General features: G+C 39.9%; 1 protein-coding gene across 5 annotated transcripts in view; it reads right to left on the bottom strand.

Moving 5' to 3' along the window:
• The window catches only part of AAGAB (alpha and gamma adaptin binding protein), a 61315-nt gene that overhangs the window by 35147 nt on the left and 12374 nt on the right, over nucleotides 1-13794 (bottom strand). For all 5 annotated transcript variants that reach the window (XM_047767136.1, XM_047767141.1, XM_047767140.1 and 2 more), the window contains exons 2-4: nucleotides 2594-2784; nucleotides 2239-2335; nucleotides 1580-1669 (exon numbers count right to left, since the gene is read on the bottom strand). In XM_047767136.1, the coding sequence (XP_047623092.1) occupies nucleotides 1580-1669; nucleotides 2239-2335; nucleotides 2594-2784 (378 nt within the window). The remainder of the gene's footprint in view (nucleotides 1-1579; nucleotides 1670-2238; nucleotides 2336-2593; nucleotides 2785-13794) is intronic.

Here is a 13794-nt window from a genome sequence, read left to right on the forward strand (position 1 = left end):
AAGACAAAAAGACAAAAAAAAAAAAAAAAACAGCAAGAGGAGTATATTTTAGTGCCAGAAATAAGCAATTGCACACATCCTTATAGACACAAAACAGGGTACAAGTTTGGGGAGTCCTAGAAAAACATACAAGAGAAATTATACTTAATAATTTTCAATATTCTTGGAGTTCCTGTTGTGGCTCAGTGGTTAATGAATCTGACTAGGAACCATGAGGTTGCAGGTTCGATCCCTGGCCTTGCTCAGTGGGTTAAGGACCCGGCGTTGCCATGAGCTGTGGTGAAGGTTGCAAACGCAGCTCGGATCCCGTGTTGCTGTGACTCTGGCGTAGGCAAGTGGCTACAGCTCCGACTGGACCCCTAGTCTGGGAACCTCCATATGCCGCGGGAGCAGCCCAAGAAATGGCAAAAAGACCAAAAAAAAAAAAAATAACAATAATTTTCAATATTCTTAAACGTGTACAGGGAGAAAAATCAGCCTTTTTATTTCATTTCTGTCCTCTTTTTCTCTAGCAGGCCTTTATTCCTGAAGGTAACAACATTTCAGAAAAATTCTAAATAAGCCAGAACATAGAAAAAAATATATATTTTTTAAATATAGGTTTCACATAGCCTTTGCGTATTTTAATTCATACTGGTTGCCCTCCTTAAAATGTCTTTTGCAACAGCTGGCATCTCCCTACCAGTTCTCTAAGTCCAGAACCTCCTCCATTTCTTCCCCATGAAGCAGTTGGAATGTGAGAGCTCACAATGCATTCTTTGAACTTGTGAAGAGAAAGAATCTCTTCTGTCTCTGAAAGACCACAGCACATATATATGTATATTACATATATATTTATAATATAATATATATTTATAATATTATATATATATTTATAATACTTATGATATTCCACTGGGTAATTCCATTATTTGTATGCATGTTTCATCTTTGTACCAGATTATAAGGTTTTGGTGGGCGAAAACCCACCTTATCTTGGTAGATCCCACAGCAGCTAGCATAGCTGTACTTGGAAGAAGAAAAGGTGAGAAGAGGACAAGGGGTGGGGGAAAGCAGAGGGGAAGAAATAGAAGGTCCAATGTGTGGTAGAAGGCAGGTAAATGCAGAGCTACTGGTGGAGGTGGGAGGCACATTCTAGGTCTATTTGTGATTTCATTGTCTGGAAGACTTACGAATAGTACTGACACACCCTCTGGGGTTCCTGGGATTTCAGCCTCAGGTTACTAGGAAGTCAAAATAAGAATCATAAACTTGATGTATGAATATAGGTCAAACCCTCCTTTTTTAGCAGCAGAAAAAGGATAAGAGATTAAAGAGATGACTAAGATTTAAGGTAGAAATCTCTACCTTTATCCACAGAAAAATAAATATTTCGAAAGCCCTAAAATGGATGGTTAAAACTAAATAAATGGATTATTCAATTAATAGACTGCATCAATGGATTCTGCACAAATCTTTTCAAAGAGAGGGGAAAATATAATGTTTTTTGAATATCACTTTGATTCTTCTTCCCTCAATCAAAATAATATCTCATATGTGAATTCAAATACCATGTTTTCTCCTAACACAAAACACTTACCATCCTCCTCAGGCAACTCTTCTGGATTAAGTTCTACCAATTCAAAGCCATGTTTGATACACCACTCTTGAGCTTTTTGTCGGTTTACTCCTAAAACAACATGCAAAATATTCTTCATAAGCAAAATAAAACATGAATATTGCTGAAATAAATTTCAAAGTGTCACCTTTAATGTCAATTTTATTCTAAAGGTACTGAAAATAAAGTAATATAAGGAGAATAATTTCTCAAACCTAAAGTGTCAGATCTTTTTTTTTTTTTACAGCTGCAGCCGAGGCACATGGAAGTACCCAGGCTAGGAGTCAAATAGGAGCTACAGCTGCTAGCCTACACCACAGCCACAGCAACACCAGATCCGAGCCACAGCTTACAGCAACACCTGATCCTTAACCCACTGAGCAACACAGGGATCAAACACACATCCTCATGGATACTATGTTGGGTTCTTAACCTGCTGAACCACAATGGGAACCCCCCAAAGTGTCTGTTCTTAAACAATAAAATGTAAATATTGCAAGATTCCAAAGATAAATATCTGAAAATATTTTTGTAAAGTAATAAAGTCACACAAGATGATTCTAAGTTAAGGAAACCAACATATAATTTACCAAGGAATGGCAAATCTATGTACCAACTACCATCCCATTGCAGTACCTTACCATTTTCAGACACTCTATCACAAACCAAGATCATCACCTCAGGTAACCATGCTTCTGCCAGTGGAAGCCAGGAAGAAACACTATCAAGACCAGATGTCTAAAGGAAGGGGAGAAAAAAAAAATACAAGCATTAGAGAATTCACAGAAAATACAGAAGGAAAGAAGGAAGTACAAAATAATTTCTTTTCTCTATTTTTATTTTCGGGGTGGAGGGGGATGCCTGTGGCATGTAGAAGTTCCCAGGCCAGGAATCAAACATGTGCCACAGCTATAACCAAATCCAAAGCATCTTTAACCCACCAGGGAACTCCCCAAATAATTTCTTATTCAAGGCCCATGGAAAACAAAATCTTACTTGTGTGCTATCAAAGTAAACCACAAATGCTTGGACAGACTCTGCAATCTCTGCGGTGATGAGAAATTTGTTTGGCACCACACACAGATTGATATCTGCTGAATAGTATTTATTATCAATGGTCCAGGGATAAAATCTCACAGCATCGTTGGCAGTAACTTCCACAATAACATCTTCTGTTCCAAGGATATCTAAATAAATGACACAACATTACCATAGAAAGTACAAAGCCAATACACACTGTTCAATCTTCTCAGTAAGATACCAGATTAATAAGGTACTTTCGCTGCTTCTCTTTATGCAAGGACTTCCAAGGGCCTCCCATTTATTAGGGTATTTTCTTCTCTGGTCATTTGACTGTAAAAGTAATGATGACACAATTTAATTCAATTTGTTGGCTTTTTTCTTAAGAACACAAAAACTACTGTGACGAGATTGGATAGTAGTAGAGACCAAAAGAGTCATTTAACTAAACACCCAGGAAAGAACAAGTAGAAGAGAAAGGATAATAGCTACATTTTGGGGTGAGAGGGGGGGACCTGTGTCATGCGGAAGTTACCTGGCTAGGGATCAAACCCTCACCAAAGCAATGACTTCAAGCAGCTACAGTGACAATGCGTTAGATCCTTAACCGGCTGTGCCAGAAGTTAACTCCTGAATCTTTTTGCTTTTTCTTTTTTCTTCTTCTTTTTTATAGGGCCACACCTGAGGCATATGGAAGTTCCCAGGCTAAGGGTCGAATCTGAGCTACAGCAACATGGGATCTGAGCCAGGTCTGTGACCTACATACACCACAGCTCATAGCAACGCCGGATCCTTGACCCACTGAGCAAGGCCAGGGATCAAACCCACATCCTCTTGGATACTAGTTGGGTTTGATTCCTCTGAGCCACAGCAGGAACTCCTACAGTTATTTTATTACTTACATACTTCATAGAAACTGGAAGACTGTAAGAATAGTCAAGAATCTGTAACTATTTGATACTCACTGCAAGCTAAAAGGAAGACAGCAGCAAGGCTAAACCATTAATAAAAATGGAAGAGCTATATAAAGACCCTGAACCAAATGCTTACACATTAATTCAACTAATGAAATAAAAGAATGGATACTGATAAATGGCCATTCCACTGATATTCAGTCTTATTCAGCTTCTCTGAAAGCCATCTCAAATTCTTGTTGACCAAGTCATGTCCAGCAAATTTTAATATAGAGTAGCCAAACAAATGAAATGATTTAGAAAAGAACCAAATCTTTCAGAAATCCATGGGCAGCATGGGTATAACTAATGAAATTCTTAAAGTAAAAGCCAAGTCAGTGATGAACAAATAGAGATGTGGTCATGGAACCATTGGAGCATTTTGCTTCCACAATGTCACACTATATTTAGAACTGGAAGAGACATCAGAAATTGTTCTAACCCAGACTCCCATCTCTCACCCCATACCTACAACGTCCATTTCATACAGATGTAGGAAATGAGCTTAGAGAAGTAAAATGATATAACATTATAGGGTTATTATAATAATACACAGCAAAATGGCCACAAATGCCTTTTCAATGCATACTACTAAGATGAATATATAAAATATTCCTCAACTCACAATTAGCAAGACATACACAAATAGAAGCACAATTAGCAAGACATTCACAAATAGAAGCTAAATTTTAAATTTCAGAGCTGGGATTACATATTTGGAACACTGTCACAGTTTCGCCTGAACAGAAAGATATGAGGGGAGTTCCCTTCGTGGCTCAGCAGAAGTGAATCCAACTGGTATCCATGAGGACGTGGGTTTGATCCCTGGCCTCGCTCAGTGGGTTAAGGATCTGTCAATGCTAAGACCTGTGGTGTAGGTCACAGACGCGGCTGGAATCCCGAATTGCTATGGATGTTGTGTAGATCAACAGCTGCAGCTATGACTGGACCCCTAGCCTGGGAACTCTCACATACTGCCGCTATAGCCCTAAAAAAGAAAAAGAAAAAAAAAAAAGTAACATTCTAAAATTTTTCACCAAAACCATAATTGCTACTCTTAAATCAACAGAAAGGCTGCAACAATACTTGAAAATCTGAGTTTACCTTGTCTCTTTAGGAATTCAGCAATTCTTTCTGCTTAACTTCTACCTACCTAATTATCAGTCAATGCCATAGCAGCCAGCTGCAATGTCCCTTACAGAGCATTAAAAACAAGTTTGGGTAAGAAATAAGCAGGAAGAACAAATAGGTTATTAAGAATCAGGAGTTCCCATCGTGGCTCAGAGGTTAACAAATCCAACTAGGAACCACGGGGTTGTGGGTTCGATCCCTGGCCTCGCTCAGTGGGTTAAGGATCTGGCGTTGCCATGAGCTGTGGTATAGGTCACAGATGCAGCTCGGATCTGGTGTTGCTGTGGCATAGGCCAGCAGCTACAGCTCCGATTAGACCCCTAGCCTGGGAACCTCCATATGCCACGGGTACAGCCCTCAAAAGACAAAAAAAAAAAAAAAGAATCAAAGATTCTATGGTGTTCCCTTGTGGTACAGTGGGTTAAGGATCCAGTGTAGTTGCTGCAGCAGCTTAGGGTGCTGCTGTGGCATAGGTTCGATGCCTGGCCCGGGAACTTCCACATGCCACAGGTGTTCCCCTGCCCCCAAAAGATTCTGCTTTCATGTAAATGTCTCACAGAAAAAAAAAAAAAAATTCCTAGACCAAAGTTTATGTTGCAAAGCTAACATTTCAAACTTCAAGCAGGTGGCACAGCAATATGCTGATAAAAGCACATACGGAAGAAGGTAAACTAAACCATGAGTAGCAAAAAAAAAAAAAAAGGAAAAATTGACTTTTTAAAGGTTAGGAGGAGCCACCATGCGGAATTGGCCTTCATTCATGGGTAATTTTCTAAAATAATGAATGGACTATTTTTTTAAAGGGGGGGGGACACAAAGGGTAAAATAATGATCTCACTTGTTGTTAAGGGGGCAAGTACAAGGAGCACAGGGCTAGTACTCCTACCGGCACCACAACCAGTTCTTGATGTGGCTGTATTTTTAGAAAGTGAAATATAATTTGGGTTGGCTTTTTTTTTCTTTTTAAATCAGTGTCCTTGGTCTGTGGAGGAGGAGACAGGATTAAGATGGCGGAATAGAAGGACTGGAGCTCAACTTCTCTCCTAAAAACAACAAAATTCACAACTAAAGACTGAGCACTCTTCACCCAAATGGACTGGAAACCTTAAAAAAGATACCCTACTCCAGAAGAAAAAGAGGAGGCCACATCAAGAGGTAGGAAGGGCAATTTCGTGATATAAACAACCCCATACCTCTGGGGTGGGAAGCTCCAAAGACTGGAAACTAACTGGTTCACAGAGACTCACCTACAGGAGTGAGAGTTCTGAGCAACACATCAAACTCTCATGTGTAGGGATCTGGCATGGGGAGAAAGAGCCACAGAGCATCTGGCATTGAAGGCCAGTGGGGCTTGTGTGCAAGAGCTCCACAGGACTGGGGTTAAGGGAGACCCCATTCTTAAAAGGTGCACATGGACTTTCACGTGCACTGGGTTCCAGGGCAAAGCAAAGTCTCCACGGGCATCTAGGTCAAACCTGACCACAGTTCTTAGAGGACATCCTGGGAAAACAGGGGTGAACGTGGCTTGTTGTGAGGGAAGGATATTGAAAGCAAAGTTCTCGGGAATATTCAGCAGCTGCCTTTCTCTGGAGGTGGCTATTTGGGGAAAATCTGGCCCCAGCCTTCAGTCAGCTGCTGAGAAGCCCCAGGGCAAACAACAACCCAGGTGGGACCACAGCCCCGCCCCTCAGTAAACAGGCTACCTAAAGACCCCTCAAGCACACAGCTGCCTCTAATCCCATCCAGAGACTAAGCCCCACCCACCAGAGGGATTAGAATCAGCTCCACCTACCAGGGGGCAGGCATCAGCCCCCCCATCAGGAAGCCTACAGCAAGCCCCCATACCGACTTCAGCCACAGGCGGGCAGGCACCAGAAGTAAGAGAGGCTACGACTCTAGTATCTGTAAAAAGGTCACCACACCAAGAACCTATCAAAATGAAAAGACAGAGAACTATAACTCAGATGAGAGAGAGAGGAAAAACCCCAGAAAAACAGCTAAGTGAGCAGGAGATTCATAGGCTCCAGGAAAAAGATTTTAGATTGTTGATGCTGAAGATGATGCAAGACATTGGAAATAAAGTGGAGGCAAAGATGGATAACTTACAGGAAACACCAAAAAGATACAAGATATAAAACTTAAACAAGAAGAGATGCAAAATACAATAACTGAAATCAAAAATTCACTAGAAGCAGCTAACAGCAGAATACAGGAGGTAGAACAACTACTAAGTGAGGTGGAGGACAGATTAGTGGAAATTACGGATGCAGAACAGAAAAGAGAAAAAAGATTGAAAAGAAATGAAGAGAGTCTCAGAGAACTCTGGGACAATGTGAAACACACCAACATCCGTATTATAGGGGTGCCAGGAGGAGAAGAGAGAGAGGAGACAGAAAAAATATTCTAAGAGATAATAGCCGAAAACTTCTCTCACACGGGGAAGGAATCACTCACTCAAATCCAGGAAGCACAACGAGTACCATACAAAATAAACCCAAGGAGGAACACCCCGAGACACATACTAATCAAACTGACCAAAATTAAAGACAAAGAGAAAATCTTGAAAGCAGCTAGGGAAAAGAAACAAGTAACATACAAGGGAACCCCAATAAGGTTATCAGGAGATTTTTCAACAGAAACTCTGCAGGCCAGAAGGGAGTGCCATGATATACTTAACTTGATGAAAGGAAAAAACCTCCAACCAAGATTACTCTACCCAGCAAGGCTCTCATTCAGATTTGAAGGAGAAATCAAAACCTTCTCAGATAAGCAAAAGCTGAGAGAATTCAGCAACACTAAACCAGCCTTAGAACAAATACTAAAGGAACTTCTATAGGCAGAAAAGAACAAGAGAAGGAGGAAAGAAAAAAGAGCAGCAAAAACAAATCCAAAGCAATTAATAAAATGGCAATAAGAACATACATATCAATAATTACCTTAAATGTTAATGGACTAAACGCCCCAGCCAAAAGACATAGACTGGCTGAATGGATACAAAAACAAGACCCATATATATGCTGTCTTCAAGAGACCCACTTCACTTCTGGGGACACATACAAATTGAAAGTGAGAGGATGGAAGAAAATATTTCATGCAAACGGGGATCAAAAGAAAGCTGGAGTAGCAATACTCATATCAGACAAAATAGACTATAAAATGAAGACTATTTGAAGGGACAAAGAAGGACATTACATAATGATCAAAGGATAAATCCAAGAAGATGATATAACAATTTTAAATATCTACACACCCAACATAGGTTCACCACAATATATAAGACAACTGCTAACAACCTTAAAAGGAGAAATCGACAATAACACAATAATACTGGGGGACTTTAACACCCCACTTACAGCAATGGACAGATCAACCAGACAGAAAATCAATAAGGAAACACAGGCCCTGAATGATGCATTAAACCAGATGGACTTAGTAGATATTTATAGGACATTTCATCCAAAAGCAACAGAATACATATTCTTCTCAAGTGCACATGGAACATTCTCTAAGATTGAACATATCCTGGGCTACAAATCAAGCCTCAGTAACTTTAAGAAATCGAACTCATATCAAGCATCTTTTCCGACCACAACGCTATACGACTAGAAAAAAAACTGCAAAAAACACAAACACGTGGAGACTAAACAACCTGCTACTAAACAACCAATGGATCACTGAAGAACTCAAAGAGGAAATTTAAAAATACCTGGCAGCAAATGAAAACAAAGATATGACACTCCAAAACCTATGGGATGCAGCAAAAGCCATTCTAAGAGGAAAGTTTATAGCAATACAAGCCCACCTCAGGAAACAAGAAAAAGCTCAAATAAACAAGCTAACTTTACATCTAAAGCAGCTCGAGAGAGAAGAATGGACAAGACCTAAAGTTAGTAGAAGGAAAGAAATCATAAAGCTCAGAGCAGAAATCAATGAAATAGAAACAAAGAAAACCATAGAAAAGATCAATGAGGAGTTCCCGTCGCGGCGCAGTGGGTAACAAATCCGACTAGGAACCATGAGGTTGTGGCTTTGGTCCCTAGCCTTGCTCAGTGGGTTGAGGATCCAGCATTGCCGTGAGCTGTGGTGTAGGCTGCAGAGGCGGCTTGGATCCCGCGTTGCTGTGGCTCTGGTGTAGGCCAGCGGCTACAGCTCCAATTCGACCCCTAACCTGGGAACCTCCATGTGCCGCAGGAGCAGCCCTAGAAAAAAGGCAAAAAGAAAAAAAGATCAGTGAAACGAAAAGCTGGTTCTTTGAAAAGATCAACAAAATTGATAAACCCCTAGCCAGACCTATCAAGCAAAAAAGAGAGAGGACTCAAATCAATAAAATTAGAAATGAAAAAGGAGAACAGACATCACAGAAATACAAAAGATCATAAGAGACTACTATATGCAACTGTATGCCAATAAAATGGAAAACCTAGAAGAAATGGACAAATTCTTAGAAAAGTACAATCTTCCAAGACTAAACCAAGATGAAGTAGAAAAGATGAATGGACCAATCACAAGAACTGAAATTGAAACTATGATTAAAAAACTTCCAACACACAAAAGTCCAGGACCAGATGGCTGCACAGGCAAATTCTATCAAACATTTAGAGAAGAGCTAACACCTCCCCTTCTGAAACTATTTCAAAAAATTGCACAGGAAGGGATATTCCCAAACTCATTCTATCAGGCCACCATCACCATGGTACCAAAACCAGACAAAGATTCCACAAAAAAAAGAAAACTACAGGCCAATTTCACCGATGAACATCAAGGCGAAAATCCTCAACAAAATACTAGCAAACCACATCCAACATTAAAAGGATTGTACATCATGATCAAGTGGGATTTATCCCAGGGATGCAAGGGTTCTTCAATATCTGCAAATCCATCAGTGTGATATACCACATTAACAAACTGAAGAATAAAAACCATATGATCCTCTCAATAGACGCGGGAAAAGCCTTTGACAAAATCCAACACCCATTTCTGATAAAAACCCTTCAGAAAGTGGGCATAGAGGGAACCTACCTCAACATGATAAAGGCCATATACGACAAACCCACAGCAAACATCATTCTCAATGGTGAAAAGCTGAAAGAATTCCTGCTGAGATCAGGAACAAGACAAGGATGTCCACTCTCGCCACTGCTATTCAACATAGTTCTGGAAGTCCTAGCCACAGCAATCAGGGAAGTAAAAGAAATAAAAGGAATCCAAATTGGAAAGGAAGAAGTAAAACTATCCCTATTTGCAGATGACATGATGCCATACCTAGAGAATCCTAAAGACTCTACCAGAACACTGTTAGAGCTCATCCACGAATTTGGCAAAGTCGCAGGATACAAAATCAATACACAGAAATCGAAGGCATTTCTATACACTAACAATGAAAGAGCAGAAAAGGAAATTAAGGAAGCAATCCCGTTTACCATCACATCCAAAAGAATAAAATACCTAGGAGTAAACCTACCTAAAGAGACAAAAGACCTGTACTCTGAAAACTATAAGCCACTGATGAAAGAAATCAAAGATGACACAAATAGATGGAAAGATATACCATACTTGAGGATTGGAAGAGTTAATATTATCACAATGACTATACTACCTAAAGCAATATACAGATTCAGTGCAATCCCTATCAAATTACCAAGGACATTTTTCACAGAACTCGAACAAAATATTTTAAAGTTTGTTTGGAAGCACAAAAGACCCAGAATAGCCAAAGACATCCTGAAAAAGAAAAATGGAGCTGGAGGAATCAGACGCCTGGGCTTCAGACTATACCACAAAGCAACAATCATCAAAACCGCATGGTACTGGCACAAATACAGAAATATAGATCAGTGGAATGGATAGAAAGCCCAGAATTCAACCCACGCACCTACAGCCAACTAATCTAGGACAAAGGAGGCTAGAATATACAATGGAGAAAGGAGAGCTTGGAGAGCTTGTTCAATAAGTGGTGCTGGGAAAGCTGGACAGCCACATGGAAAAGAATGAAATTAGAACACTCCCTAACACCATATACAAAAATAAACTCCAAATGAATTAAAGACCTAGATATAAGACCAGACACTATCAAACTCCTAGAGGAAAACATAGGCCAAACACTCTCTGACATAAACGACAGCAACATCTTCTCAGTCCACGTCTCAGAGTATTGACAACAAAAACAAAAATAAACAAATGGGACCTAATCAAACTTCAAAGTTTCTGCACAGCAAAGGAAACCCTAAACAACACAAAAAGACAACCCACAGAATGGGAGAAAATCTTTGTAAGTGAATCAACTGACAAGGGATTAATCTCCAAAATTTATAAACAACTTCTGCAGCTCCATACCAAAAAAAAAAAACAACCTCATCCAAAAATGGGCAGAAGATCTAAACAGACAGTTCTCCAAAGAAGACATACAGATGGCTGAGAAACACATGAAAAGATGTTCAACATCACTCATTATTAGAGAAATGCAAATCAAAACCACTATGAGGTACCACCTTACACCAGCCAGAATGGCCATCATCAAAAAGTCTGCAAATAATAAGGGCTGGAGAGGGTGTGGAGAAAAAGGAACCCTAGTACACTGTTGGTGGGATTGTAAATTGGTGTAACCACTATGGAAAGCAGTATGGAGATTCCTCAGAAAACTAAACATAGAACTACCATTTGATCCAGCAATCCCACTCCTGGGCATCTTTGCAGAGAAAACCATGACTCGCAAAGACACATGCACTCCAATGTTCACTGCAGCACTATTTACAATAGCCAAGACATGGAAACAACCTAAATGTCCACCAACAGAGGAGTGGATCAAGAAAATGTGGTACATATACACAATGGAATATTACTCAGCCATTAAAAAGAATGAAATACCAGCATTTTTTGCAACATGGATGGACCTAGAAACTATCATGCTAAGTGAAGTCAGCCATACAATGAGACACCAAACATCAAATGCTTTCACTGACATGCGGAATGTGAAAAAAGGACAGACTGAACTTCTTTGCAGAACAGATGCTGACTCACAGACACTGAAAAACTTATGGTCTCCGGAGGAGACAGTTTGGGGGGTGGGGGGATGTGCTTGGGCTGTGGGATGGAAATTCTGTGAAATCAGATTGTTATGATCATTATACAACTACAGATGTGATAAATTCATTTGAGTAATAAAAAAATAAATAAATAAATCCATGTCTTTAACAGGAAATAAATCAGTGAAAAAGTCATACACTTACTGACATTCAGAATGTTTGGATCCATTAAGAAAGGCTCATTTTATTAATCAATGTTGAGAATACAAGAGGACAAAGCAGTGTGTTTACACAGAGCTCCTAAAATTTCAATTATATGCTGTCTTTTTCAAATGGGGAAGCTATTTCTTTCTCTTTTCTCTAAACCTAGATGAGAATAGAACCAGTAAGTTGGGAAAATGAATTTCACCTTTCAAATTTTTAGGAGCTGAGTGGCTGTTTTGTTTTGTTTTCATTCTTTGTGCTGCCTAAAACAATTTGATAGCTCAATTTAGTTATCCGATTTTTTTTTAACACTTTACATCAAATCAGATACTTTCAGCGAGGCTGCATATGGACTTTATTATCACATCTGTGCCGTATTAGAATCAGAGAAAGAACAGTGAAGACTGTCTCATTTTAGTTCTTAGCATCAATATCATAATGTAGAGTTTAATTTAAAAAATGTAAATGTCTACACTAAGTATAGCTTTTCTCATTTTTTTTTTTCTATTTGGTTTCAAACATTTAACAAGTTTTTCTTTTCCAAATTAAAACAAAAATCAAACACTAGTGCACATGGCTAAGAGTTTCTGGAGATAAGTTGGTACAATTGGTTCATTTCAGAGATAGAAAATTGAGGACCAAAAACAAGAAGCCACTTGCTTGATAGGAGCAGAGCCTAAAACAGAATTCAGGTCACTAGCACCCTTTCCTACTTTACTGTGGTGTGTTACACATTACAATATTTAGCCTCTGAGCTATATCACTCAAGTGTCTGATGGTCACAAGCCAAAACTAATCTATGGGCCTATGGTATCCTCTGCCCTTTCATGAAAACCAAAAATAATAGCCAGAATGAGGGCATCAGAATACATGAGCCTGTAGCACAACTCACCCATCAGAAAACTGTCTATGGGTTTCGGGTATTTATGTTTCAAAAGTGAGTCATAGTGACCTTGCAGGAGTTTTTTTGTTTGTTTGCCAGACAGACTTCCTAGAAAAACCTGCCATGGTCTCCCTTCTTAGCCCTTTGCAAAATGGAATTTTGATGTAGGCAAGATAATGTACAAGGAGTTCCCGTTGTGGCTCAGCAGGTTAAGAACCTAACAGTGTCCTGGAGAGTGTGGGGTCAATCACTGGCCTCATTCAGTGGGTTAAGGATCCGGCATTGCCACAAGCTGCAGTGTAGGTCGCAGGTGCAGCTCGGATCAGGTGTTGCTGTGGCGAGGGCTCAGCTGCAGCTCCAATTTGACCCCTGGTCTGGGAACCTCCATATGCCACAGGTGTGGCCGTAAAAAGAAAAAAAAAAAAAGATGATGCACAAATATGATCAAAAGCGGGTTCTCCTTCGTCCTGTGGTGGATGGTGGCCTGACTCATTCACACTGCTGGCAGCCACCTGGTGGAGCTATAATACATCATTTTTTAAGAGACAAATATTAAGTGATTAACTGTCAGGTCTGTTACTACAAACTTGGTTTCGCAGCTGAAAATAGTTAATCTGCAGTGGTTTTAGATGAGAAGTTTAATGTCAACTCACTTCCAGTAGCGAGTATGACCCTTTCCCCCAGTTTTAAGTACAAGTATAAATCTCGTTGCCACCTGAGAAACTGTTTCCCACAGCCATCAATTCTCTAGCAACTCCTACTTACTTCTCACTTCCTTGGTGAATTTTTTTCCTGTACAGTCCCTCCCACATGGTAAGTTAGGGGAGAGATTCAAGAGCTGAAGAAAGCTGTAAGCCAAGGAGGCATTTCAGGTCAGTGACCCAGCAACTCCCTCTCCCTCTTGCCCCTCTTTGTGCTACTACTGTCTATCCTGATGTTCCTTCCCTCAGAAAAACTGCACATCTGGAAAGCAAGCAAATGAAA

The sequence above is a fragment of the Phacochoerus africanus genome, chromosome 2, assembly GCF_016906955.1.
Source record: "Phacochoerus africanus isolate WHEZ1 chromosome 2, ROS_Pafr_v1, whole genome shotgun sequence".
In the NCBI taxonomy this organism is placed as follows: Eukaryota; Metazoa; Chordata; class Mammalia; order Artiodactyla; family Suidae; genus Phacochoerus; species Phacochoerus africanus.